The 27,234-nt window shown below is 40.8% G+C and overlaps 1 protein-coding gene across 2 annotated transcripts; it reads left to right on the top strand.

Annotated features, from left to right (window-relative positions):
- Nucleotides 1-1,521: 1,521 nt before the first annotated feature.
- Nucleotides 1,522-26,397, top strand: LOC307157462 (uncharacterized protein). 2 transcript variants are annotated; one of them, XM_079869372.1, is made up of 5 exons: nucleotides 1,522-1,569; nucleotides 18,552-18,648; nucleotides 19,178-19,412; nucleotides 20,860-21,231; nucleotides 23,043-26,397. In XM_079869372.1, the coding sequence occupies exons 3-5, from the start codon at nucleotides 19,241-19,243 to the stop codon at nucleotides 23,405-23,407; spliced, it is 909 nt and encodes a 302-aa protein (XP_079725498.1). In that variant the 5' UTR covers nucleotides 1,522-1,569; nucleotides 18,552-18,648; nucleotides 19,178-19,240; the 3' UTR covers nucleotides 23,408-26,397. The 2 variants fall into 2 exon arrangements, with proteins under 2 accessions (XP_079725498.1, XP_079725499.1); XM_079869373.1 differs by lacking the exon at nucleotides 1,522-1,569 and having other exon boundaries at nucleotides 18,630-18,754.
- The last annotated feature ends 837 nt before the right edge of the window (nucleotides 26,398-27,234 follow it).

The raw sequence follows: 27,234 nt of genomic DNA, 5'->3' as shown, positions 1-27,234 counted from the left end.
CTGAAGGACGGTGCTCTTTGACAGTATAGTGTCCTCGTCACTATACTGGGGCGTCAGGACCCACACAGACCACAGGGTGAGCGCCCCCTACTGGCCTCACTAACACCTCTTCCAGCAGCAACCTGGTTTTCACAGTAGGGGCCCTTTCACACCTACCTTGTTTGGTCCAGACTTTCGGACTTTTCAGTTTGGTCCGAATCAAAATTACAGGTGTGAAAGCTCCCCCGGACCACGGTCCAGACCAAACAGACAAAATTTGGTCCGGCGAAAAGAGGTAGTCTCGGTCCGGATCAAACTGAGCAAAGGTTTAGTTTGTTTCTAGTGTGAAAGCATTTTCTGTTTGGTTCGGACTTTCAGACCATTTACAGGAAGTTCCAGTGGTTCCCACGTAGTCTAAACAACTGAAGAAGAATATTTATGTTCAGATCTGTCAGTCCTGCCCACAGCTTATTTCCAGCGCGCGCGCACACACACACACACATTTTTCCTGCGTCCTGCTAGCGATGATCAAATGTTTGCACTACAAGGACATTCATTTGGCGAATTTGAACTAGCCTCGAGTATAGTTGGTACTGCAGGGAGTAATGCCGTAATAATAAAAGTAGTGACAACGATATGCGTCTGTTCATTCATTCTTGTCAAAGTTACCCGCCCAATTGACAACACGCTGACGTCAGACGCACATCCGTTTTCAAACCAATCATTGTCAAGATGCAGCCCATATAGATGATGACGACAGGACGCAAATACGTCATGTAAAGTTCTTTAGTGCACTCGCATAATTGCAATGTAAAACCAAACCAAACTAACCGAATGTATACAATGTAACAAAACATGAACTTTGGTTTGGACTTTCAGGTGTGAAAACGCACTAGGTCTCCCATCCAAGTACTAACCAGGCTCAACCCTGCTTAGCTTCAGTGGGCAACCAGTCTTGGGCTACAGGGTGATATGGCTGCAGTATCTGCAGAGCACATGCAGAGATAATGCTAAATTCTTGTTTTTCTTTTCTCTATATCTTAAAAAATATATATATTTTTTAAACAAAACAGGTGCAGTTTTATAATTTTTCTATTTCAATAAAAATCTAAAAACAAATTAACTAATTATTTATTTTCTTGTGCAGTGTGTGGCATATCACAAGCATGGTGGGGAGTACCTTTCAAATAATTAACAATGCTAACGTGCGTTAAACAATGACAGCAAAAGTTTTTCTTAGGAGAAAAAGAAGATCTGAAATTTGGGTCCATTTTCTTTATAAAAGTTGAGGCTAAACTAAAACATTCCTTTTTATATCTGAAGGAAAGCAATGTGAACACATTATCTAGAAAGAATACAACAAACCTCAAGCAGCATATGAAGGTTACCACAAAGAAACTGAGGTAGGTTGACATTTAGGTGGTAAAGGTTTTACCACCTAAATGTCGTTGTTAGGTTGTAGGATATTTTATAGCTAAACTGAATCCATTAAGTCATGGTAAAGTATTTTAGGAGAAGTGGATGAATTTCCTGAAAAGGGTGAATAAATTATTCAACATCATTAATGGGTCCATTTGGTTGATAATGATGGTATGTATTAAATCCTAGTGAATTTACATGACCTAATGTATGGATTGAGAAATGTATAACTTTACATTTTTTGTATGATTATATGTAATCAAAAGGGGGAGTGTAGTGGAAAATTTTAACATAGCAAGTAGCAAACCATATAAGACATTTTTGAACATAGCAAACCATATAAGACATTTTTTGTCAAACATAAAGGAAACCAGCTATCTGTGATAAATTTATTTTGTGTTTAGCCTTGAACAGGCTAAACACAGCCTTGGATCATTGTCACAGCTGCAGATAACTGAGTACCATATAAGGAGTTGTTTTTATCTCAGTGACTAGAAGCCCTCTCACATTGAGTAAAGGGGTTGTGAGGCCTATAAATGTCTTAACCCTCTAATGCATGAATTATGTTTTTGCACTTAAAAAAAAATCTTATTTTCTGGAAGATTTAAGATAACAGATTAACAAAATAAATAAAAATTAAAAATCAACCTCCCCCTGATTTTATTTTGTTGCCCCAGGGCAAAAATATGCAGTATAGGTAGTAAATCACAGAGAAAAATGTAATATTGTCTCAACATTTATTAGGAAAATCAAGAGGGAACTGGCACTCTTTTCAAATATTTCATTATGGCATTTGGCCACTTCAGATATGTCTTAACAAGTAACAAGTAATTCATTTGACTAAAACGTTTTTGTCAGTCCATATACACACATCAAACAGTGGTAGCTTTCTTTTAAAAAACACTGGAGACCCCGTTTTAAAGTATTGATCAGGGGATAAGATGTCATCAACTTGTGGAAGGCTGCCTTGCCAATCAGGGTATGCAGGGAAACTACAATCATGGCTGGTTTTCCACCTTGGTTGCTGAGGGACATCCTCACCATCATCATTCTCAGATTCATTTTCTTCTTCTTCACTTCTCTCATTATTGTTTACTTCATCACCTTGAAAAAGATAACATTTATGGTATCAATATCTTTGCTTTCTGAAATCGTACTCGGTTACTAACGTAACCTCGGTTCTCTCTAGAAGTGGGAACGAGTACTGCGTAATATCGAGAGGCCCCTCGTGACGTCAGATCCAATGGGGGCGCTTTGCGCCCACTACGTCACGTCCTGCCGAAACGGACGTGGCTTGGGCCTATAAATACAGCTCGACAGGCTGATAGAATCTGGTTTTTCATCGCCGAAGCGAACCAGAGCGTGTTGCAGGCATGGCAAAGATACGCAGTACTCGTTCCCTCTTCTAGAGAGAACCGAGGTTACGTTAGTAACCGAGTACGTTCTCTTACGAGAGGTCTCTCGCACTGCTTAATATCTTACGCTAGGGGAACACAGTGTAAAACGCTGTGCGTGCTGAGATCCATCACCAAAGTCCCAAGGGCAGGTGCCCGGGGCTCATATAGTGCATAATCACCAGGGACTCGCAGAGAGTCCAGGAAGAGGGGCTAGAATAGCATCATTCCCGTAATAAGTAGCATTCTATAAGGAGCTAATCATATAAACAGTGTTCCACACAGTCAGGGCGAAAAACTCAGCCTGGACTGAAGAATATTATGGGTCTTACACCCTGCCCATAGAGTTATTTAATCGTTCAGCGAGCGACGCTCAAGCAGTTTCAGTATTCTGGGCCGATAGCATCGGGGCAGACACTACAGATTTACTAGACCGAAAGCAGCTTAGCCTGCAAAGCGGGAACCTCTAGGTTATAAAACCTTATAAATGTAGACGGGGAGGCCCAGCCTGTCGCCATACAGATTTCCTGCAAGGCAATCCCACTAGACCAAGCCCACGACGAGGCCATGCCTCTCGTGGAGTGCGCTCTGACACCCAAAGGGCACTGCAGGCCCTTAGAAGTGTAAGCCAGCACTATAGCGTCAACTATCCACCTGGATAGAGTCTGTTTCGACGCATCTAGTCCCTTAGAACGTCCGCTGAACGAAACAAAGAACTGCTCTGTCTGACTGAAGACAGTCAAGCGAGACACATAAGCCCCTAATGCCCTGACCGGGCAAAGGAAGCTCGCGTCCTTTTCCTCATTATAGACCGGCAGGGCTGACAGGAAAATGACCTGAGCCCTAAACGGTGTGTTGAGGGATTTAGGGATGTACCCGTGCCTCGGTTTGAGTATGACTTTCGAGTCATTTGGCCCAAATTCCATACACGTTGCGCTCACTGAGAGCGCTTGCAAGTCCCCTACACGCTTTACTGAAACGAGAGCCATAAGAAACACTGTCTTGAAAGACAAGTGTTTGATTTCTATTGAATGGATTGGCTCGAATGGGGCACCTTTCATGGCTTCCGAAACCGTAGAAAGGTCCCACATGGGGACTGAGGGAGGTCTGGGAGGATTCATCCTCCTAGCTCCTCTAAGGAAGCGGATGACCAGATCGTTTCTCCCAAGTAAACCAAGCGTTGGTTTAGTAAACGCCGCTATAGTCGCCACGTAGACCTTGAGCATGGATGGGGTTCTGCCCTTATCCAGTAGCTCCTGCAGGAAGGAGAGAACCTCCGTCACCCCGCAGTCCGGTGGTGATATACCACGAGCTGTGCACCAGCTAGAAAACACAGACCATTTCGAGGAATAGAACCGTTGTAGCAACAATGAGATTGAACCAAACACAAACTAATCTTCTTCCAGAAAATTAATTCAAACTTTCCACTTCCCACCGAACAAAGGGGAAGATTTCTTCAGAACGTCTCATGATCATCATCATTCTGGCTATTTAAAATTGACCCCCAGCACTAACGAAATAACTGGTCAATGCTAGCTTTGTTGCCGAACACTGACTGGTTAAGAGAATGACCGAGACCAAGGTCCCATGAGAGAGATACAAAACAGACCACATTCTTCATAAGGACCTCCGAATGACCTCAGGGTGTAAAATCTTTTCAAACCAGAGAACCAGAGATGTTACCCACAACATTCCTGACCCCTCCCCCGTTGGGACCTCTGAATGACCAAACAGAGTTCTTTTCTCTTCAAACCAGAGAACTGAGATTTTTACCTATAACAATACATAAAATCATTCAAGAACAATTTTCAATGGACTTATGATCAAACATCATGCAACTACATAATCCTGTATTGTTTCTATCACTTATATGCATGTTTAATAAGATTATATCCCAAGTAAGTCCTTTAATGGTTGTAACTGTTAGATGTTTGAATGAAAGTGTGTTGTGTTTCATATCAGTATGATCGTATGCTCGTGATTCAAAAGATGGCTTGATTGAAATCCGTGTAAAATGTTTCGTATTTTTATAATAGTAATGATGCCCAAACTGTGGCCTCTGTACTCTCTGCTAGAGCTTGGAGAGTAAGGAGACCCCAGATAGCGCATGATTTACGATGAGACAAATAAAGCCAGTGTCTAATTGGTCCGATCTCTTCAGGAGGTGGGACAAACTTTTGAGTTTAAAATCTTAGACCCGAAACAAAGCTCTCTCTCTGTCGCTCTCTCTCTCGGTCGCTGTTACGGCCCTTAATCAAATTTTGGCTCTTTTAAAAACACACAAAAGACAAGGACCGAACATATCAAAAATCACAGACGATTGGGTAACATTTCTGACGTCAACCACACCATAAGTTTTAATGAGAGGATAATAAAGGACCTCAAGAGATGGACCAACAATAATCATAAATCAACAACACAGGTAGGGCAGCTACAAAAAAACAGGAACCCTTAGCTACACCTATTGTTCCAGGAGAGATCTTACCTAACTCCCGAAAATAACTGTAATGGGTGAATCTTCCGGGCAACTGCTTACCTTCGCTGTACTAAATAAATAACAAAAAGTGTACTGAGAAAATAACACCACTACCTGGTTTTAAAGAATAAAATAGAATCAAAAACACAATCGTAAGGATCGCTCCAGCATGGCGAGGCGAAGCGAGAGTGAGCTCGCCGCAAGCCGAGAAACCCCCAGCTGGCAATCAGGCGAGAGAGGCGGAGAGAGCGAGAGAGAGCCATCAACACCGTCACGGCTTAAATAGCAGGAACTCTCATGACGTCACTTCACTTCCGCGATGCAGGGAAAATCCCTTCTCAAAACTCCACCTACGAACTCAAAAGAAATAAATCACACACACTAACGGTTCAATATTATACCCACACGTAACACCCTCACCCTTAAATGATTAATTGATGAAAGGATCTTACCTCAGAGTGAACTACAATTAATTCAAATACGAGATAAAGCGTCAGCCATCACGTTATCCTTACCCCGAATGTGACGAATGTCCAGCTCAAAAGTCTGTAAAAACAAACTCCAACGCATCAGACGTTGATTATTATTTTTCATTCGATTAATGAAAATTGTGATCCGTGTAAACAATCAGTGGGTGCGAAACAGAACCGACATAAACATCAAAATGTTGAATGGCAAGGACAAGGGCGAGCGCCTCCTTCTCAATAGTGGAATAACCTCGCTGATGTTTATTAAATTTGCGTGAAAAGTAGCAAACGGGATGCTCAACACCAGCCGGGTCTAATTGAAGGAGAACAGCTCCTGCACCAGTGTCACTTGCATCAACAGCAAGAAGGAACGGAATAGAAAAATCAGGAGCGGACAAAATAGGAGAATTGACTAGAAGTGCTTTGATTTTCTCAAAACTCGATTGGCAAATCTCAGACCATTTAAATGGAACCTTAGGACTAAGAAGATCGGTTAAGGGCGAAGCAACAACAGAAAAATTCTTACAAAAATGTCTGTAGTACCCTACCATACCCAAAAATCGACGGAGCTCGCGACGTGTGTTGGGCACGGGAAAATGAGTGATAGACTCGACCTTAGACTCAACAGGTCTAACCTGACCACCACCAACAATCTTTCCCAAATAAATGACCGTAGCTCGACCGAATTCGCACTTCGCTAAATTAACCGTAAGGTTAGCTCGAGACAAACGACTGAACAGCACATTGAGTTGTTCTACATGTTCTGACCAAGACGCGCTGTAAATGACCAAGTCATCCAAATACGCTTCAACGTTATGCATGCCTTCGATGACACGATTAACCAATCTCTGAAAGGTTGCCGGGGCGTTTCGTAAACCGAAAGCCATTACGTTATAATGGAGGAAATGATCTGGTGTCACGAACGCACTGATTTCTTTTGCGCGATCTGACAAGGGCACCTGCCAGTATCCTTTAAGCAGATCGATTTTCGTAACGAATGCAGCATTTCCGACATGATCCACGCAATCTTCCATACGAGGCAATGGATAACTATCTGGTTTGGTCACAGCATTAACGCGTCTAAAATCAGTACAAAAACAAAATGTACTGTCAGTCTTTTTAACCAGCAAACAAGGTGAGCTCCAAGGACTAAAGCTTTGCTCTGCGATGTCATTTTCAAGCATGAAGGTCACCTCATTTTGCAACAGAATTCTCTTTTCAGGACTTACCCGATATGCGTGCTGTTTGATAGGCAACGAGTCACCAATATCGATATCATGCTCTAACGAAGTACGAGATGGAACATCAGAGAGCAAATTACTGTATGTCCGAATAATATTAGTTACGTCAGCTCGTTCAGCAATGGTCAAATGGGAAAGATGCGAGTCTAAGGTTCGGATCATCTCAGAATTTTTCAATCTTCCCGCAACCAGTTCTGTGAAAGGAAACTCTACATCCTCCTCGAAAGTGGAATTATCACCGCTGTCCGATACAGCAGAACACAATGGGTGGATCAGGGCTTCAGGTCTGGACAATGCTTCAACTTCAGGTACATCAGCACTGGACAGCGCCTGTTCTCCGGTCACCGGAAAGTCTGTGAGTGAAACAGTTAACACAGCCGAATTCCGTCCAGACAAATCTGGCGGTCTCTCAAAGTACGGCTTAAGCATGTTAATGTGACATAGACGAGTTTTTTTTCTTATGTCTGTCGTCGAAATAACATAGTCAAGCTCACTCACCTTCTCTTTCACTTGATAGGGACCATAATAACGAGCCTGCAATGCAGACCCAGGCTCTGGCATCAGCACTAACACCTTGTCACCAGGAGCAAAACTACGAAGTCTAGCATGACGATCAAAACGCTTTTTCATTCGTTGCTGTGACATCTCCAAGTTCTCTTTGGCCAACTCACATGCGCAGCGCAACTTGAAACGAAATTCTGAGACATAGTCAAGAATGTTGTTTGGAGTTGTATCACTAGTCCAATGATCTTTAATCAATTTCAGTGGGCCACGGACAGTATGCCCGAACACTAACTCGGCCGGACTAAAGCCCAACGACTCCTGCACTACCTCCCTCACTGCAAACATAACCATAGGCACTCCTTTGTCCCAATCTTTTTGAAATTCAAGACAGAACGCACGCAACATTGATTTTAAAGTCTGGTGGAACCTTTCGAGTGCTCCCTGGCTTTCTGGATGGTAACAACTTGACGTGCAATGTTGGATATGCAACTGACTCAGAGCTTGCTTGAACACACGGGACATAAAATTCGTACCTTGGTCAGACTGAATAGTACGCGGAAGACCAAACAGTGAGAAAAATGTTATAAGTGATCTTACAATCACTGGTGCAGTAATTTTACGCAGAGGAATTGCCTCTGGAAAACGCGTTGACGTGCACATGATGGTAAGCAGCAAGTATTGATTTCCCGACTTTGTGCGAGGCAAGGGACCGACACAATCAATCATCACACGCTCAAATGGCTCACCGATAGCTGGGATTGGATGTAACGGAGCAGGTGAAATATTCTGGTTCGATTTTCCCGTCATTTGGCACACGTGACAACTTCGGCAATAACTTGCTACATCAGTTTTCAAGCCTGGCCAAAAAAATTTTCGAAGTATGCGATAGCACGTTTTGTTCACTCCTAAGTGACCAGCAAATGAACCATCATGCGCAAGACTCAAAATTTCGGAGCGATACGAGGAGGGAACTATTATCTGCCTAATGATTTGCCACTCATCATCAGCAGATGCAGTAGGTGGTCTCCACTTCCTCAGCAACACCCCATCTTCCACAAAGTATCCTTGCGATACATGCTCGAGTTGCTCAGCAGGAACAACAGCTTCAAAGAGGGACGACAATTTCTCATCTTTCTTCTGTTCAACAATAAGCTGCTCGCGGGACAGAGACAATTTATTAGGCCCCATAAAATGTTCATCTAATTTATTAACGGCAAGATCTGAACCGTCAACAAGGTCCTCCTTTTCCTCATCACCAGAAACGCCCTATTCATGCAATGAATCAATAAGCAACATCTGAAGTTCGCATTTAGTTGAAGTCTTACGAAAACTGACTTTAAAATGAGCAGCAACTTTCATAAGATCTGCTCTATTTATTTGAAGCAGTTCAACTTGCGTCGGTTTTGCAACAAAGTTTGCTTATTCAAACATGATCAAAATTGAACGTCGAGTTATTATAAGGGAAAAAAATTAACGAGCACTACACAAGACAATTCACACCAATCGACTGTGATTAAACAAAGTTACTCAAAGTTACTCAAGTAACAAATACAAAGTGTGAGCAGATCAAAAAGATCAAACAAAGCCACACAAAATTCAATCTCGGACGAGCGCCCAAATATGTTACGGCCCTTAATCTAATTTTGGCTCTTTTAAAAACACACAAAAGACAAGGACCGAACATATCAAAAATCACAGACGATTGGGTAACATTTCTGACGTCAACCACGCCATAAGTTTTAATGAGAGGATAATAAAGCACCTCAAGAGATGGACCAACAATAATCATAAATCAACAACACAGGTAGGGCAGCTACAAGAAAACAGGAACCCTTAGCTACACCTATTGTTCCAGGAGAGATCTTACCTAACTCCAGAAAATAACTGTAACGGGTGAATCTTCCGGGCAACTGCTTACCTTCGCTGTACTAAATAAATAACAAAAAGTGTACTGAGAAAATAACACCACTACCTGGTTTTAAAGAATAAAATAGACTCAAAAACACAATCGTAAGGATCGCTCCAGCATGGCGAGGCGAAGCGAGAGTGAGCTCGCCGCAAGCCGAGAAACCCCCAGCTGGCAATCAGGCGAGAGAGGCGGAGAGAGCAAGATAGAGCCATCAACACCGTCACGGCTCAAATAGCAGGAACTCTCATGACGTCACTTCACTTCCGCGATGCAGGGAAAATCCCTTCTCAAAACTCCACCTACGAACTCAAAAGAAATAAATCACACACACTAACGGTTCAATATTATACCCACACGTAACAGTCGCGCTCTATCTCTGTGCTCTCGCTCTCTGTTCTCGCTCTCAAGACAAGTAACCATGTAAACGCGCAGACGAAAGAACCCAAATCAAGATCAGAAGAACATGGGTTAAACAGCTTTATTCAAGCCATCTTACTACTCTCATCTCAATTTTCTTTCTTTTCTGAGTTTTCCTTTCTTTTCCGATTGAAAGTCTCGGTTTTAAGTTAAGTTTTGCTGCAAAGTTTTGGTCCACGATTCACGGCTGCAACGCACGCTTTCAACTTCAAAGACTTTCATTCACCCGCCAGCACACCACGTGACTGGCCGCCCCATCTATCCAAGCACGAGGAGAGCCAACGAACGAACGAGGGAAACCCCCTTTGACGCTGACCAAAGGAATTCCCAAAAGGAACGCAAAAGACAAGCAAGTAACCTCCAGACTAAAAGCTGAACTGGTGTATTGATATAAATTTCATAACCTGTCTAAGAAACGATAGAAGGGTTAATTAATGATTGATGGTTCGTTCCAGGTCATGTCTTATAAGTGCATATAGAATCTTGAGATTTCATCATCTCACTCTTTCCTCACTCTCTTCCTTTCTGCAACTCGTATGAATGTGTGTGTGCGTGTGGTTGTGTTAGATATTAGTTTTATGTGTTAGTATATAATCAATAAAGTATTGTTTGTATTTGGACAGAGAAGTATTACTTGTGTTATGTGCTTACGAATTTATTGTCTTGAACTTCGATCTAAGTTACCTATGCTTTTACCCTTGATTTATTTCTTAATTTACTGTTAGCTAGGGATTATACTTTCTTGGCCAGGAAGATATTATATTTCCTAGAGTTAATGATTGTTTACGCTTTCTGTTCATTGGATGAACTGATAAAATGATCATACTATTGATTCTGCTACAGTAAATTCTGAAAATAATTAAATTATTAATTATTGTTCATAATCTGTTATGAATAATAATGAATTATATTTATACGGGCATATAAACGCTACACCGTCTAAGTAGACGGGGCCCTAGCCTGCGTGATCATGTTTAACACTCCCACCAGGAGGTTAGCGGGTACCCGTTGATGGCCCACGCATGTAGGGACCACAGCTCTGGGCGAGGATGCCAGATCGAGCTCTTGGCCTGAGAGAGGAGGTCCTTCCTCACTGGTATTGGCCATGGGGCAGTGCTTGTCAGTTGCATTAGAACTGGGAACCAAGCCTGGTTCTTCCAGAACGGAGCCACAAGTAGCACTGAGCATCCGTTTTCCCTGATTCGCTCTAATACCTGAGGCAGGAGCGTGATGGGGGGGAAAGCATAGAGCGGGCAGCGGGGCCAGACGTGGGCCAGCGCATCCCTGCTCTTGGAGAAAAACTCCGGACAGTGAGCGTTTTCTTGAGACGCAAACAGGTCTATCTTTGCTCTACCGAATGTCTTCCACAGCAGTTGGACTGTCTGTGGGTGCAGGGACCATTCTCCTGCCGGAACATTGTTTCTGGACAGTCTGTCTGGTCCCAGATTCAGGTGGCCTGGCACGTGCGCTGCTCTCAGCGAGCGCAGATTGTGCTGAGCTTAAACCAGGAGGCGCTCCGTCAGCCTGTAAAGGTTTCGGGACCTGATACCTCCTTGGCGATTTATATAGGCCACCACTGACATGTTGTCCGAACGGACCAAGACGTGGTGTCCTTTTATCTGGGGACAAAAGTGCCTCAGCGCGTTGTCAACTGCCATCATTTCCAGGCAGTTTATGTGTAGAAGCCTTTCCCGTTCTGACCACTGGCCGAAGAACGGTCTGCCCTCGAGCAGCGCTCCCCATCCCGAGGTGGAGGCGTCCATAGACACCACCTTCACACTCGAGGAAGTCCCCAGGCTTACACCTGACTGGTACCAATCGGTCGCTCTCCAAGATTTCAGAGCTGAGATGCATCTCTGATCGACCTTGAGGTGAAATAGACCGGAGGCCCACGCTCAAGGCGGTACTCGCGCTTTTAGCCAGAACTGCAGTGGGCGCATGCGAAGCAGATCCAGCTGGAGTACTGATGATGCTGACGCCATGATACCCAGCATTTTCTGAAACCTTCTGAGAGGGACTATAGTGCCGCAGCGGAAGGATTTCGTCATGCGCTGAATGTTCAGTCTGCGCTGTGGCGATAGTTGTGCTGTCATAGACAGCGAGTCCAGTTCTGTGCCCAGAAAAGATATTCTCTGACTGGGAGACAGTGAACTCTTCGCCCAATTGACTTTGAGACCTAGATTCTCGAGATGTTCGAGTAATATGGTCCTGTGTTCCATGAGCTCTGAGTGAGATCGGGCCAGAATCAGCCAATCGTCCAAGTAGTTCAAGACTCGCATGCCCCAAAGTTTCAGGGGTGCAAGTGGCATGCACATCGTGAATGTACGGGGTGCCAGGGACAGGCCAAATAGCAGGACTGTGTATTGATATGCCTGGCCCTCGAAGGCGAATCTCAAAAGTCGCATGTGATGTGACGCTATTTGTATTTGGAAATACGCGTCCTTCAGATCTATTGACATAAACCAGTCCCCTTGGCGAATTTGCGTGAGGATTTTCCTGGTTGTGAGCATTCTAAACCGGCGTTTTGAAAGCACTTTGTTCAGCTGTCTTAGATCTAGAATGGGTCTGAGACCCCCGTCTTTTTTCGGTACCAGAAAATATCTGCTGTATAGACCCCCTTGGCTCTGAGCTTGAGATAAAAGCTCTTTGGCCCCTTTGCTCAACAGTTTCGCTATTTTGGCTCGAAGTAGATGTGCAACTTCCTTTTTTACCGTAGTTTCGATTTGCGCCGCGTAACGGTGGGGACGTCGAGCGAACTGTAGCGAATAGCCTCTCTTTATAATGTTCAGCACCCATTCTGATACCCCGGGAAGCTTTGCCCATGCACTTGCATGAATAGCTAGGGGTTGAATGAAATCTGGGCTCTGGTCGCGACATGGTGGCAACCGGAGAGCTTCGGTGTGCTGTAACACAAACGTCGTCACAAACGTAACACATTTTTACTACACTCATAACACCATCGGCCGTGGCTGGAATACCAGAAAATACACTCTTTATGGGATTTATCTGGGTCGCCGTAAAAATGGCGTTTGTGTGCAGGCAAACGGTCTGTGGTATCGGCTTGTTTACTGCAGAATACACTGGAACAGTCGCATTTTCTGGAACTGAACGAGCGAGAAGTTTTGGTGAAAGTCTGGCCGCAGCGGGACTTGAACACCGTCGTTTTCCTAAGCTGGCTAGGAAGACTTTGAGGCCTCTGGCTTTACCTCAATCTTAGGCCGGGGCCCACGCGGCGGCCAGCAGAGCTAGAGCGTGGTCTTGGGTCCCGGGCCTGTTGACGCTGTGAAACGGTGGTGGGCTGCGGCTGCGGCTGGGAGCTTCGAGCGGCCTGCTGCGGAGCTGGAGCGCATAAGCAAAAAGTGCTTCATGGCCTGTGACGTTTTCTGCACCTCAGCGAATCTATCCGCGAAATCTTTAACGGATGATCCAAAGAGGCCGGCAGAAGAGATGGGGGCGTCGAGGAACGCGGAGCGCTCAGAGTTCGGCATCTCAGAGAACGTGAGCCATAAGTGTCTCTCCGCTACGGTGAGAGAAGCCATGATCCGCCCTATGGCCTGTGCAGCGGACTTAGTGAGCCAGAAGAAGAGCCAGGACCGTGGCGCTTCTCAAGTCCGGCACGCTGATAGCTTCCGGTCCTTCCTCATCCAGCTTACGGAGAAGGTCGGCCTGGAAGATCTGCAAAATGGCCATGTCCAGCGGTGGTGTAAGCGCGACTGTGCATGGCTGAAGTCGTGCGGCAAGCTTTAGAAGGTAGGTAGGTCATCCACCACAGACGCGGCTTCTTCGTCGTCACAGATGGCGGAAGCGACGGCAGACAGCGGCCACTGTCCGGCAGTGAGAGACTCAGGCGAAGCAGGCGGAGAAGCTGGCGGGCGAACCGGTGAGCTTCCACGGGTTGGAGGAGGTTCCGGGACCCGCTGAGCACAGCGCTTTTTACGGCGCGGCACCGCAGCGGGCAGAGGTGCAGACTCGGTGAAGGATGCCAGGCGAGTCCTCAGAGTCACCATGGGCAATAGCTCACAGTGAGGGCAGCCGCCGTCAGCGAGCGCGAGAGCTGCATGATCTTCACCCAGGCAGGAAACGCAGATGACATGGCGGTCCCCGTCGCTGAGTGGGGCTCGGCACGAGCCACAGAAGGTGCGAGGCATCTTGAAAAAGACGCTCGGCTCTTTTAGAAAAGGAGTGTGCGTCGCAGCGGCGAACACACAGTAGCAGAGAAAAGGATATTATACGCCGTATAGTGTAGCAGGAACGGCGACTGAAGGCGGCGAGTTGTCGGCCAGCGGCTTCAGATGCAAAGGCTCGTCCCGCAGAAGGCTTTCTCAAACGGCGCGGCTTCTTCCTCTCCGGATCCAGCGATGCGAGAGCTTCGCTGAAGAGATGAAAAATCAGGTTCTATCAGCCTGTCGAGCTGTATTTAAAGGCCCAAGCCATGTCCGTTTCGGCCAGATCCCATTGGATCTGACGTCACGAGGGGCCTCTCTCGATAGGCTGCTGCAGTTGCCGCAGGGCAGCCAATGGGCGCGTGAGCAGTCTCGCCTATGTCTGCATGCTGCTGCAACGCGTTTTACATTATTTCAAAATTAAGGATAATTTTTGGCTTCAATATCTCACGGAAAAGAGATTTTCCCCTAGCGTAAGATATTACGCAGTACGAGAGACCTCTCGTAAGAGAACCTATTTCCTTCAGAAGTTACTGTATATAAGATTTGAAAATGTCTTTTATTCAGAATTGACTAAATATAAGATAGGGCTTTAAACATGTTTTTTCTGCCTCTCAAACCTCTTTCTGGGGTCCATTCTTCATTTTTTATTTACAGTTCATGTCATGTTAAATAAGATTACTAAAGCAAATAATCTTACCTTCTTCTTACATCATGTGCTCCTGTGACCATATGTCAGAAAAGGAAGTCCTGCCTTCAAATTATGCTTTATAGTGACTCCCACACCTTATTGGACCATTCCATAATAATCATTTGACCATTTTGATTGGTTGCAATTATTGCAACCATGTACTGGAAACAGTACATGAAATGTGTACTGGAACATGTGCTGGAAATGTGGCTTAAGAAAACTTTCTGTTGCCTGAGAGCAACGCTATGCAGTAGAGGGTTAAGTGTGTGGCTTCCCTCTCTTCCTCCCTCAGCTAAGTGGCTTTGCATTGACTATGGCTGTTGTGGAGGAGGAGCACGACATTCACTCTGTACCCGTTATGCCAGAGTCCCCAATCGTCATGGCTGGAGCGACAGAGACTTGTCATGTTATGGGCACCATGCCAGAGTCTCCGGCCACCATGGACGCCATGTCAGTATTTCCAGCCATCATGAATGTTGCATTTGAAGCTACCAAGGCGATTACTAGGCATTGGAAGTTGGCTTCCCTGAGACCCCATCTAACCCTCTGGCCTCAGTACTCTCTAGTCCGCTGGTTTCTGCGCTATCTGACCCACAGGTTGTTCCTCTGTCCTTGGTAATCTCTGCAGTGGCGGCAGCCATTGTGTGTGTTTGGGCCGTATACTGCTCTTCAGCCTGTGAACCCGCTTCAGCCCATTAGTGTGCTCCAGAGCCAGCTTCAGCCCCAGAGCTCCCTGTCTGCCATGTTACGACCAATGAACTCTGTCTGCTTAGATATGACCATGAAGGTCTTTAAAGAATTCTCTGCCTGCCCAGATATGACCACAGAGGTTGTTCCCGTGTTTCATGTTTGCCCTGATATGACCTCGGAGGTCATCCATGAACTTTCTGTCTACCTCGACAACCACAGAGGTCATTCCTGAACTACCTGTTTACACCGACACGACCGCAGAGGTCGTTGAAGATCTGCTTGTCTGCCTCGACGCGACCTCAGAGGTTGTTTATGAACTTCCTGTCTACCCAGAAATGACCAACCTGGAACACTTTGCAGTTCCTTTATGACCAGCAAAGACGCCATTAAGCTCCCTGCCTGTTTTGACATGACCTCTGAGACCAAACCTAACCTCTCTGTGCTCTGTGTTTAAGTTTAGCCTTATCAACCGTGCTCAACTCAATTGCACTTGGATCCTCTGCCTGCCTTCCTTAATTCCCCTGTTTTGTGACACTTATACAATTTTGTCTAATTTGACCATTTTAAATTAAAATAGGCTTATAATTTATGCGATTCATGTAATGTAATAATTGGTAACTGTCAATATGAGGGGACAAGAGACATAAAGAAGCTGATTTTATCAGACTGGCATAAGTTAATGAATGTATACACATTATGAATGACTTTAATAAACTTATTTACCTGGTGTTCATAGCCTTCAGTAAATTACCTTGTCTAAGAAAATGATTAATAAAACAGGCTAAATATCAGTTTTCACAGACACGAAAATGAAAAGACAAAGGAGGGGAAGAGACAGATCCTGAGAGAAAAAGAAAGAGTGATGGAAATGCGGAGAGAGCATGTGTTGACAAATAATCTACTGCCCACTGACATGGTTTTGAAAGCTATTTATTGGCGTTCAAATGTCTTAAAATGAACATAATGTAGATCAGAGAAATCAAAATTTTCTCAGGGGAACCCCCAAACAGCTAGCCTAGAAATCTAGACACACCCTAGCGGTAGCAAATTTTATTTTGCAGGCAGTGTAGTCTAGCAACTCTCCGTTGACTTTCGAGCTGGAAAAACCAAACTCTAGTCAGGCCAATCACATCGTGTATAGAGTCGGTGGGCGGGCTTAACATAATGATGACAGATACAGCAAAAGTTTAATCTATCAACTAGCTACGCTGGTGGGCAAATGCTCTGGATGGTTGTAGCACTATCCTAGTAGGGCTGAACGATTAATTGCATTTGCGATAATATCGCAATATGATGAAATGCGATTTTTTAACCGCAAAGCTGCGATTACAGTCTGGTCACGTGACATGCGAGAGTAAACCAGTCTGTATTGCAGATGAAGCATCAACTTGGCACGCTACGCATATAGGCCTGGCATAGGCTACAGGAAATAACAGTTTATGTTTAATTTATGTGATATTGTCTTATAGATTCTCTCCAACGATTCTGTATCGATTAAGATAATTTCAGATTCATGTCTGAGCTTAGTTTTAAACACAGATACGTGATGACGCTATGTGTGCTTTATAAACAACCGTATTCTGCTTGCTTCTAATTCCTTTGTCACACACACACACACACACACACACACACACACACGTCACCACTCAAACCTTACAAGAAATAATCTTTAATAAAGTTCGGAAAAGTTGAAGCGAATTACAAGGACATTCGCAGGCTTCATCATAGCACAAGAAATGAGATACATGCGGTCCGCATGATGTTACTTTTGTAGTGCGCACCAGCGCGGTCTCGCCCGCCAGTATTTTACTTACAAATGTTCTACGAAGGCATCATATGTCTTGGAATGCAGTTGGCTTATATATTAAAAATATGAAAATCACAGACAGAAGCTGCTTTCAATTTCAAATACTCACCGTCTACGTGGTTAAATGTACTTGCATCTCAAAATGCTTTTATGATGCGAAATTAATGGGACACAGTCAGTTATATCTTAAGTTCTTAAACAGACAAAACAAACCACATCTTATAATTTCAAAAGAGATGAAAACATTCAGACAGCCTACTCTTAAATACTGAAAGCACTCTTTGTTTATTGCTTGTAATATTTTTTCCCCTCTTTGTTATTTGTTTTGAAGCTAAATTTGTTAAAATTATTAACATGTAATTGTATTAATTTAGTTTTTTAATGTGTAATTATTATAAGTAGGCCTGCTTATAATTATGTAATTAAATATTTTAAGTTTTATTAATAAGATCAATTAAAGAAAGAAATTTGATCGGCTCATGAGGTGCCTAAAGATTCCCTTCCCTATTTTACAATGATTTATTGCTTGTTTTTGTTGAATAATAGAAAAGATAAAGATCTTAAAAAATAATCGCATATTAAATCTCAATCGCAATATTGGTAAAACTAAATCGCAATTAGATTATTTTCCAAAATCGTTCAGCCCTAGCGTGCAGAGGGAATTTGAAAGACAACCGTTTATCCCGCCCATCGGTTCCCAGGTTCCCGCCCATCAGAGTTCCCAGACTCAACATCTTGATGTGGGTCTGGTTTGCCAGGCTACCAAACCACCCTAACTAGCTCAAATTTGGCACCACTGTGATTTTAAAACCCTGCCTATGGCCCTGGTCGGTTCATTTGTTTAATCTTCCACAAATCACACAAAACACAATTCTCAGCCATTGAACCTTGCATTTTAAAAATAAATATAACTTCACTAACATCTAACTTTTGATTTGTTTTCCTGCTGTCACCTTATGATATTATTCCTGAAGCAGAAATTAATTAAAACACTGGAAAGGTTGATGTTGCTCAGGGGGAAACTCAAAGTGAGAGTCAAAATCACAATTAACAGCACGATTAATAACACATTCTAATGTTACTGACTGAATGTTGCATATTTGTTAGTTTTGTGTAGTCTGTGACTTTAATACATTTTATTGACAAAAATTGTTCATTGTATAATAGTAAAGTATTAGTTTTAGATATGGCTCTTTTGGGAGAAATGCATTAATGAACATGTAGAAAAATGGCTTGTTAGTATAAACAAAAAACAACAACAAAAAAATTGCCCCCTGGTAAAAATGGTGTCTGCACTTTAAATTAACTAAGAATTCAACTCTGAATACCGCTGAGATATATTTTACAATTGATGTATGTTTTGTGTTTTTGTGTTAACAATTTTGTTATTTCAGACACGACTTGTGAGAGGGACTTTTATTTTGGTGTGGCAATATGACGTCATATGTCCGCGCCGCGCTCCTGCATCTGTTGTTACTCGGCTGAAGAAAGGTTTGTGTTTAGACAAAGTGTTTAAATCGATGCAGACTGTTGCATGCAATGTAAAATGAATTATATTTTTTGTTAAAAAGTCCATTATATCCGAATAACAGAAAAGGTGTGTCTCACTTCTCTTCATATATCGTGAATAATTTTATTATTTACACGTATTCAGTCACTGGCAAGTAGTGAAGGAAAAACAGCTTTTCTAAACAGTGTAAATGCAACGAGAACACAAACAAATGTAATGACAACTTTAACAAACCAACTGCTAATGTTCTCATGAAAATGTAATCTATTAAATATATTATCTGAATCAATACCAAACGGAAAGAAGAAATGTAAATGTTAACTTTATATGTTTGTAGTGCTTTTGATGGTTGTGTGTGTGTGTGTGTGTGTGTGTGTGTGTGTGTGTGTGTGTGTGTGTCGTCGTTGTTGTTGTTAATCAGAACTACTGAACTAGAGCTGATTGAGACCCAGATATTTAAGTTAGTTTGGATTTATATTTCTTTCTGTTAATTATTCTCATCTTAAACAGGACAAACACACAGAAATACTCCTGGTGAAGAGACTGAGATCCACAAGACACACTATTATAAAGATGGCGTTTATTAAAGAGGAGAGTGAAGACATGAAGATTGAAGAAACATTCAGCATGAAACAAGAAGTTACTGAGGAACAATCAAAAATTCCATTTATTAAAGAGGAGAGTGAAGGCCTGAGAATTGAAGAAGTATTCAGTGTGAAACATGAAGATACTGAGGAACAAACAGGTTGGTTTCATTCTCAAAGCTGAACTCAGTCATTTGATCCTTATTGAACTGTGCAGGAAAATGATACGTAAATAGTCTATATATATATATATATATATATATATATATATATATATATATATTATTTTGAGTAAATTACTTCTAAAACTTCTAAAATGAAAACCACTCATTTCACTGTGATTTTAATGAAAACAATGCAAATTCTGTTTAATAGCTGGCTACAAATATTTTGGCCTGTACATTTTCTCAATTCACTCAAAGGTGTTTTTGTACAATGTCTGTCCTCCTGCAGCTTTCTGTAGTTTATTTTAAAAAGCCTAATTTCATCTTCATTTAAAGATTAGACACTAAGTGACCAATCACAGGTCGTGTTACTCTGCACTGCTGGTTGAGCTTTTTTTTTAGTTTTTTGCTGAATTTCTAACATGAGAGGAGTCAAGAAGATGATTGGGGTTAACTTTAGTGAACTTTATTGATACAAGTAGCATGTTATCAAATTATTATATATTATAGAAATAGAGTGGTGCAGAGATGACATCAGAACCTGGAAGACTAATTTGCTGCTTGTTCAATTTTTAAGCAAACTGGAATGCATTGTTCAACAGATTTATTTGGGCCTCATTTACGGCCACCAAAAACTTGCCATTTATCAATATGGATGTGAGTGGTGGCCACAATCAAACTTCAGCCTCATGTATAAGACTTTAGTAGATTTGATCCTTAAAGTGTTTGAATGCACAGAAGCTAGGTTTCAAACCAGCCAATCGACCAACTGATCACAGAGCGAGTCCTTTGGCGTCTGTCATTATAAATCAAGTCATTCATCATCATTGATCATTATTTGCATAAAACAATTTTCTGAATGGAATGGGAGTTCTGCTATTTAGAACACAATTTAAGGCAGAATTATCATGCGGCAAGCAATCCTCAGTGTAGTTAAAATATTAAAAAGCAGAATTCAGCAGGAAAAGGACTCAAATGCAGCCGTATTCACTACAAATATTTTTATTTAAAATATGAACATTTTTGAATAATATAAAAAAATCAAAAAGATAATTTAGTGTGTGTATGTATATATGATGAGTTTGGTTCCAAAACGCCATTTAAAAAAAAAATGAGTTCCTGCTAAAATTAATATTGTATCTGGTGGTTATTGAAAAGTCTATTTTTAATTTTGCATAAAAAGCGATATCCGCCGTGTTATTCTGTCATGTTTTCTCCCTTTCTTTCCAAACCGCGACAAACGCCAGTCTCCTTTCTCTGCAGAATGCGATAAATCTGCTCAACCAATCACTGCGCACCATTCCACGTTTTGTAAACCGTAACAGCAGGACTTTAAATACACCCGGCTTTCTTGTTTTTCTTATCTACTGTGTACTTTTCGATTTACAAACAAACAAAAAAATTAATAATGGCATTGATGAACCTGTGGTGGTTTCTGTGGTAGGGAAGAAACGCAAGCCATCGAAATCGAATCATTTACGTGAGGAGATTAAGAAGATGAGGCACTCGGGAGGAGGAAAAATGCCGGCTGTTGCTTGTTCTCACACGACAGCATCAAACTTCTGTCACGCTGACACACTGACCCCAGGGGATCTTTTGAAAAACTTTCAATTGTTTTATTCAATGTCCACGAAAGCCGAGCAGGACCAAGCCATTTTACAGCTGATCGCCGTCAAAAAAGTTCAGCGGCGACGTCCCAAGGTTGACAACAGCGATATGCAGAAGAATAGGGAGGTCACAAACGAATACCATTTGCTGACTGAAGATCATCCGACAAAGATTCCTGTCTGCAAGGCCACCTTTTGCAGCGTATTGGGTGAGTTTATTTTTTATTTATTAATTATACTATTATTATACGAAGCAGAGAATGAATGAATAGGTAGATAAATAAATAAATACATACATAGGGGAGGGAAAAAATTGCGCCAAAATTCAGAAATCTTTGAAAGATATCATTGAACATTTATTTAACCATAGCAAAAATAAATTTCTTACTTACATTGTTAATTTTTTATCTCTATTTTTTGTGTTTATTTAAAATGAGACAAATCTGATATTTTAATCTCCAATGTGTTATTTAAGTTGAGTTAGTTCTAAAATGCTTCGCTAACTAGCAGAAGACACTAGCCAGGTTTAAATCCCAGTTGTGCAGGTTGGGCATGTCACTACAATCAGCCACTTTTAGAACTATGCTATTTTATTCTATACTTTTATGAATTCTATTGACAAAACATGAGAAAAAGGTGAATAAAGATTGAGAGTCAATGTTCAGAAATGATTAATCATTATTATGTTTTGAACTAGCTGTATAGCTATGTTTTCCGCTGTGTTTGTTGTCAAACTCCAAAAAATCAAAAATAATTTATATATATAATATATACACACACTACCGTTCAAAAGTTTGGGGTCAATAAGATTTTTAATGTTTTTAAAATAAGTATCTTCTGCTCACCAAGGCTGCAATTATTTGATTAAAAATACAAACAAAAACAGTAATAGTGTGAAATATTATTCCAATTTAAAACAGCTGTTTTCTATGTGAATATACATTAAAGTGTAATTTATTCCTGTGATCAAAGCTGAATTTTCAGCATCATTACTATTCAGTGTCACATGATCCTTCAGAAATCATTCTAATATGATGATTTGATGCTCAAGAAACATTAATTATTATTATCAATGTTGAAAACAGTTATTTACATTTTTATTTCATGATGCTATGATGAATAGAAAGTTCAAAAGAACAGCATTTATCTGAAATCTAAAGCTTTTGTAACATTAAACACTACCGTTCAAAAGTTTGGGGTCAGTAAGAATTTTAATTTTATTTTTGGAGGAAAGAAATTAAATAAATCAATACTTTTATTCATCAAGGATGAGTTAAACTGATCAAAAGTTACAGTAAAGACATTTATAATGTTAGAAAATATTCTATTTTAAATAAATGCTGTTCTTTTGAACTTTCTATTCATCAAAGAATTTAGAAAAAAAAAATTGTACACAACTGTTTTCAACACATAATAATGAATGTTTCTTGAGCATCAACTCATCATATTAGAATGATTTCTGAAGGATCATGTGACACTGAAGACTGGAGTAATGATGCTGAAAATTCAGCTTTGATCACAGGAATAAATTACAGTTTAAAATATATTAAAATAGAAAAGTCATTTTAAATTGTCATAATATTTTACAATATTACTGTTTTTTTGTTTGTTTTTTATCAAATAAATGCAGCCTTGGTGAGCAGAAGATACTTATTTTAAAAACATAAAATCTTACTGACCCCAAACTTTTGAACGGTAGTGTGTATATATATATATATATATATATATATATATATATATATATATATATATATATATATATATATATATATATATATATGAAAAAGTTAATAATTGTATTGTAATGAGAAAATATTTTATTTTGTCTTGTATATTATTTTGATAAGATCAGATATCATTTTAACATAATTGTACTAGATGTGTGAAATAAATTCAGGAAAAAATAAATACTCTGAACCCTAAGTAGGTTTACACAAACTGAGAAAGTCAAAAAGCGTTTAGTCTGCCCTACATTCATACATACATAACCAAATAAATGTCTTTTTTTTTGTCATTGCAGGTATCGGCAAAGATCGTGTGTCTCGAGTGGCAAAGTATTATGCTCTCAATGCTACAGCCAGACCAGAACGCAGGGGTGGTGCTCGTAAGGTGGCTGAAAATGAGGCCAAGAAGCAGCTCGTGATAGATCACATCCAAACGTTTATGTGTAGGGCTAGCCATTATGGAAGAAGGGGAGCACCTGGCCGGAAATACCTACCCAGTGACCTCAGCGTGAAGAGAATGCACAAGCTATTCGACCAGCAAAATCATGATTTAGTCAGCTACTCCCTGTATTACACTGTTTTTCGACAGCACTTCAACCTTGGATTTGGGCATCCTGCCACAGATGCCTGTTCTTCATGTGCCAGGTTTCAACAGAGTTAAGGACCCTAGCTTAACTGAAGAAGAGCGGTGAGAACGCAGTGAGTCCACATCCTACATTTTACACAGGAGACAAGCACAGGTGTTCTATGATTTGCTGGGGAAAGTAGATCATGATGCAGTGACTCTTTGCTTTGACATGATGCAGAATTTGATACTTCCTAGATCCCCCATTGGTCAGGCATACTATTCCAGACAGTTGCACATGTACGTCTTTGGTGTTGTTATTCACCATGGGAAGGGCAGTAAACAAGCACTGGATGATGTTCATCTGTACACATGGATGGAGCATGAGAATAGAAAAGGTAGCAACATGACTACTTCAGCTCTGGACCACTGTTTACGTCAACAGTTGAGTGGTGCTATTAACTGCGCTCAAAGGCTGCAATTGTTCAGCGATTCTTGTTTCGGTCAAAACAAAAACATAAATCTTCTGTCCATGCTGTTTGCCTTAATGAAGGAGGCATTTCCTAGGATTAGTGCTGAGTATGCATTTCCGATAATGGGGCACAGTTTTCTGCCTGTGGACCGTGTATTTGGAAGGATTGAGCAACAGGTTCGAAAGAAGGATAACATTCTTATGCCGGAGGAATAGTACAAAATTTTGCGCAACCATGGAAATGTTCACATCTACGGGCAACACTGGAAGGGTTATGATTTCAAGGCGGAAACACAGGTTTTTGTAAAGGCTCAGAAGTCATTTAGGCTAAGTGATGCAAGAATGCTGGAATTGAGGAATGACAAACTGGGATTCAAGGCTGTGTAGCAGTGAATACTGCTATCACTCAATACTGAAGAGAGGAAAGAAGTGGGCAAACTTTAAGCCAAGTCAGCTTCCCAATGAAAGCACAGTGAAAGAAGCAAAAAGGAAGGATGTGCTGAACTTGCTCTCTGAAATAGGTGTGAGTGCCAATATGCGTGCCTTCTATGATAATGCACTCTTTCAGTCACAGACGAATGATGTTGACTGTGACAGTCATGAAGATTAGCTGCTCATTGTGTCAGCCTTTTGAGAGTGACCATTCACTGATTTCTTAATGAATGATAAGTTGTTGAATGTTTTTACTAGGGATGAGCGAGTACAGCATTATCTGTATCTGTCTCTGTTAACCATATGAATTATCTGTATCTGTACTCGGACTGGGCGGAGCCTAACCCGGAAGTGGACGGGAATTAACCCGGAAGTGGGTTGAGTTGTCTTGAAATGGGCGGGGCTTTTAACCGGTATGTTATTTTAAGCATGCAATTGATATGGATTGATCAGAAATTGTTATATTTATTGCTGATTAGAAAACTATTTACATGACAGCATCAGCATTGAGCTTCATATGAATGGTTTTGATCACGATAACAAACGAACTATATACAGAACAAGTTTTGCAACAATGAATACAACACATGCGGTTGCAATTATGAAGTAAAATGTAATGAACAAGAGTTTTCATCTCAACATAACTTTCTTCTTTTAACTTTTAATTAATAAAAATCCTCACAGAACGCAGACAGTCAGCTACCCAATGAGGATTTTTATTCAATCCGAGCACAGATATTGACACGTATAATACTCGTACTCAGCAAAAGTGCTTTATCCGTACCAGATAATCGTTTCAGCCGAGTATCTGGCTCAACTCTAGTTTTTACAAAGAATATTGTTCTATTAATGCAATGGATTTATAGAATGCACAATACAATCAATTCAATACAACAAAGATGTCTTAAACATGAATTTAATTTTCTGTAGTCTAATACAAGAGGTGTCATGTAAATCAGTTTTTAATCTTCTTTACAGTTCTATTTTTAACAGTTTTACACATTAATGCAATGTATTTATAGTATGTATGGGTTGAATTAAATCTTTAAAAAAAGTTTTGAAAAATCATGGATTTATTGCATTTTGGGAGAAAAATCTGTTTTTATAATAAATCTTTGAAAATCAAAATCTGGATTTGAATTTTTTCTGTTATTATAACCTAAAAATGCTATGTAAAAGTTTGAAACAGAAAATAGTGGTTTTCATCTTGCCACTTTCTTGGTAAAGAAAACACATTTTTCTGTTATAGGACAACTTAGTTTGAATAAACGAGCAGACACTGATTACTGATCGCCTAAATTAAAAGAATAAAATTAATATTTGTGTAGTGTTCAATGTTGTTATCGATAGAGATACGTGGATGGGGTATTATTTCATCCGCAACCGCATCACAAAACTCATAATCCGCACCAACGTTTTTTGACCAAATTTCAAAGCCGCACCCGCCCGCCATCTGCTGATTGTTTTGCGGTCTATGGACGATGCAATGCTCTGCTGATGCGAGCCGCAAGAAAGCCCTTGTCTGCTCTACAAAGGACGCAGCAAAGATATTTAATGCTAATGTATGAGGCATAGGCCTATACTGAGTTTCATTCATATACGATGAGATGCGCTCTAGTTCACAATGCAATGCAAGTGAATGCGGCGTCACGGTTATTATATTGTCTGCTATATTTGCTTTTTATTTATTAAATACATGCAATTGGTTGATGAAACATTTATTAAAATGAAGATACAATTTGTACAAAACGAAATTTGCTTTAAAGAAAGGCTTTTGACAATGCAATGCAAGTGAACGTGGCGCCGGCGCCTCAATGTCACGGTTATTATATTGTCTGCTATATTTGCTTTTTATTTATTAATTACATGCAATTGGTTGATGAAACATTTATTAATTCATTAAGTGGTAAAAACCATGTCTCCCGATATATTGCGCATCTTATGATCCTATCTTTTATTACAATTGTTTTTGAGCTAAAATGTAATACACATCATACAGGCTATATACACACTGTATATGTTTCTTTTATCAAACATGTTTGGGGCCAGTCAAGGGGTAATTAAACTGCACAATCAGTTATCGGTAATGATACGTTGTTTTTTATTGCAAATGTTTATTGCTAATGTTTATTATTGCAAATGTTTTTCATTTGTTTAATAAATCTCATAATGATGGCACATCACTATATCATAGTCATAGCTTTTATTTCTATCTCAAACGATTGGCGGTTGGTCAGGGGGTACTTGGAAAAGAATCAAATACAGTTGGAAATGACATAGACCATTAATAACACAGACTGTTAACAGTTGTTTTTAATTAGTATTTAAACATTCTCTATGATAAAAAATGTTTGTAAAAAATATTTTAATAACACGGTTTTGGCGGTTATACAGTGTGTGCAGAATTATTAGGCACGTTGATTTTCTGATCATATTTTTTTTCCAGGCACATTTGACCAATTCCAAACCACATTAATCGTAATAACTACAATTAATTTTGTATTTAATCATTTATAAGTGATATATAATTGTTCATGAAGGCTGGAAATGAAAAATGCCTTATTTTCAGGTGTGCAGAATTATTAGGCAAGTTTTCTTGTACAGATAAAATAAGCTAAAAAAAGAAATTTAACTCAGACTGAAAAGTCAAAAATTATTAAATGCCCATGAGAAGAATGCAATACTAATGCAAAACTAGAAATTGCAGTTAAGGCATGACCATTGGACAGTGAAAATGCTCATTAGGTCAGCAGGGTCAGACAAATACAGGTGGAGAAGAAAAGACACATGTTAACTGCAAAAGAATGAAGAATTAAGGTGAAGAATTAAGTGTGAAACCATCAGGAACCCTTTAGTCTCCAGCGCCACCGTTTTCCAGAGCTGCAACCTACCTGGAGTCTCCAGAAGAGCAAGGTGTCAGGGTCTCAGAGACTTGGTTTAGGTTAAGAATCCTAAAAAATGACCCCCTCTTAATAAGAATCACAAGCTGAAGTGTTGTGAAATACATGAAGACTGTTTT

Source organism: Squalius cephalus (genome assembly GCF_949319135.1).
Source record: "Squalius cephalus genome assembly, chromosome: 4".
Classification (NCBI taxonomy): Eukaryota; Metazoa; Chordata; class Actinopteri; order Cypriniformes; family Leuciscidae; genus Squalius; species Squalius cephalus.
Note: the sequence above shows the minus strand (reverse complement) of the source record. Positions and strands in the feature narration are given on the sequence as shown.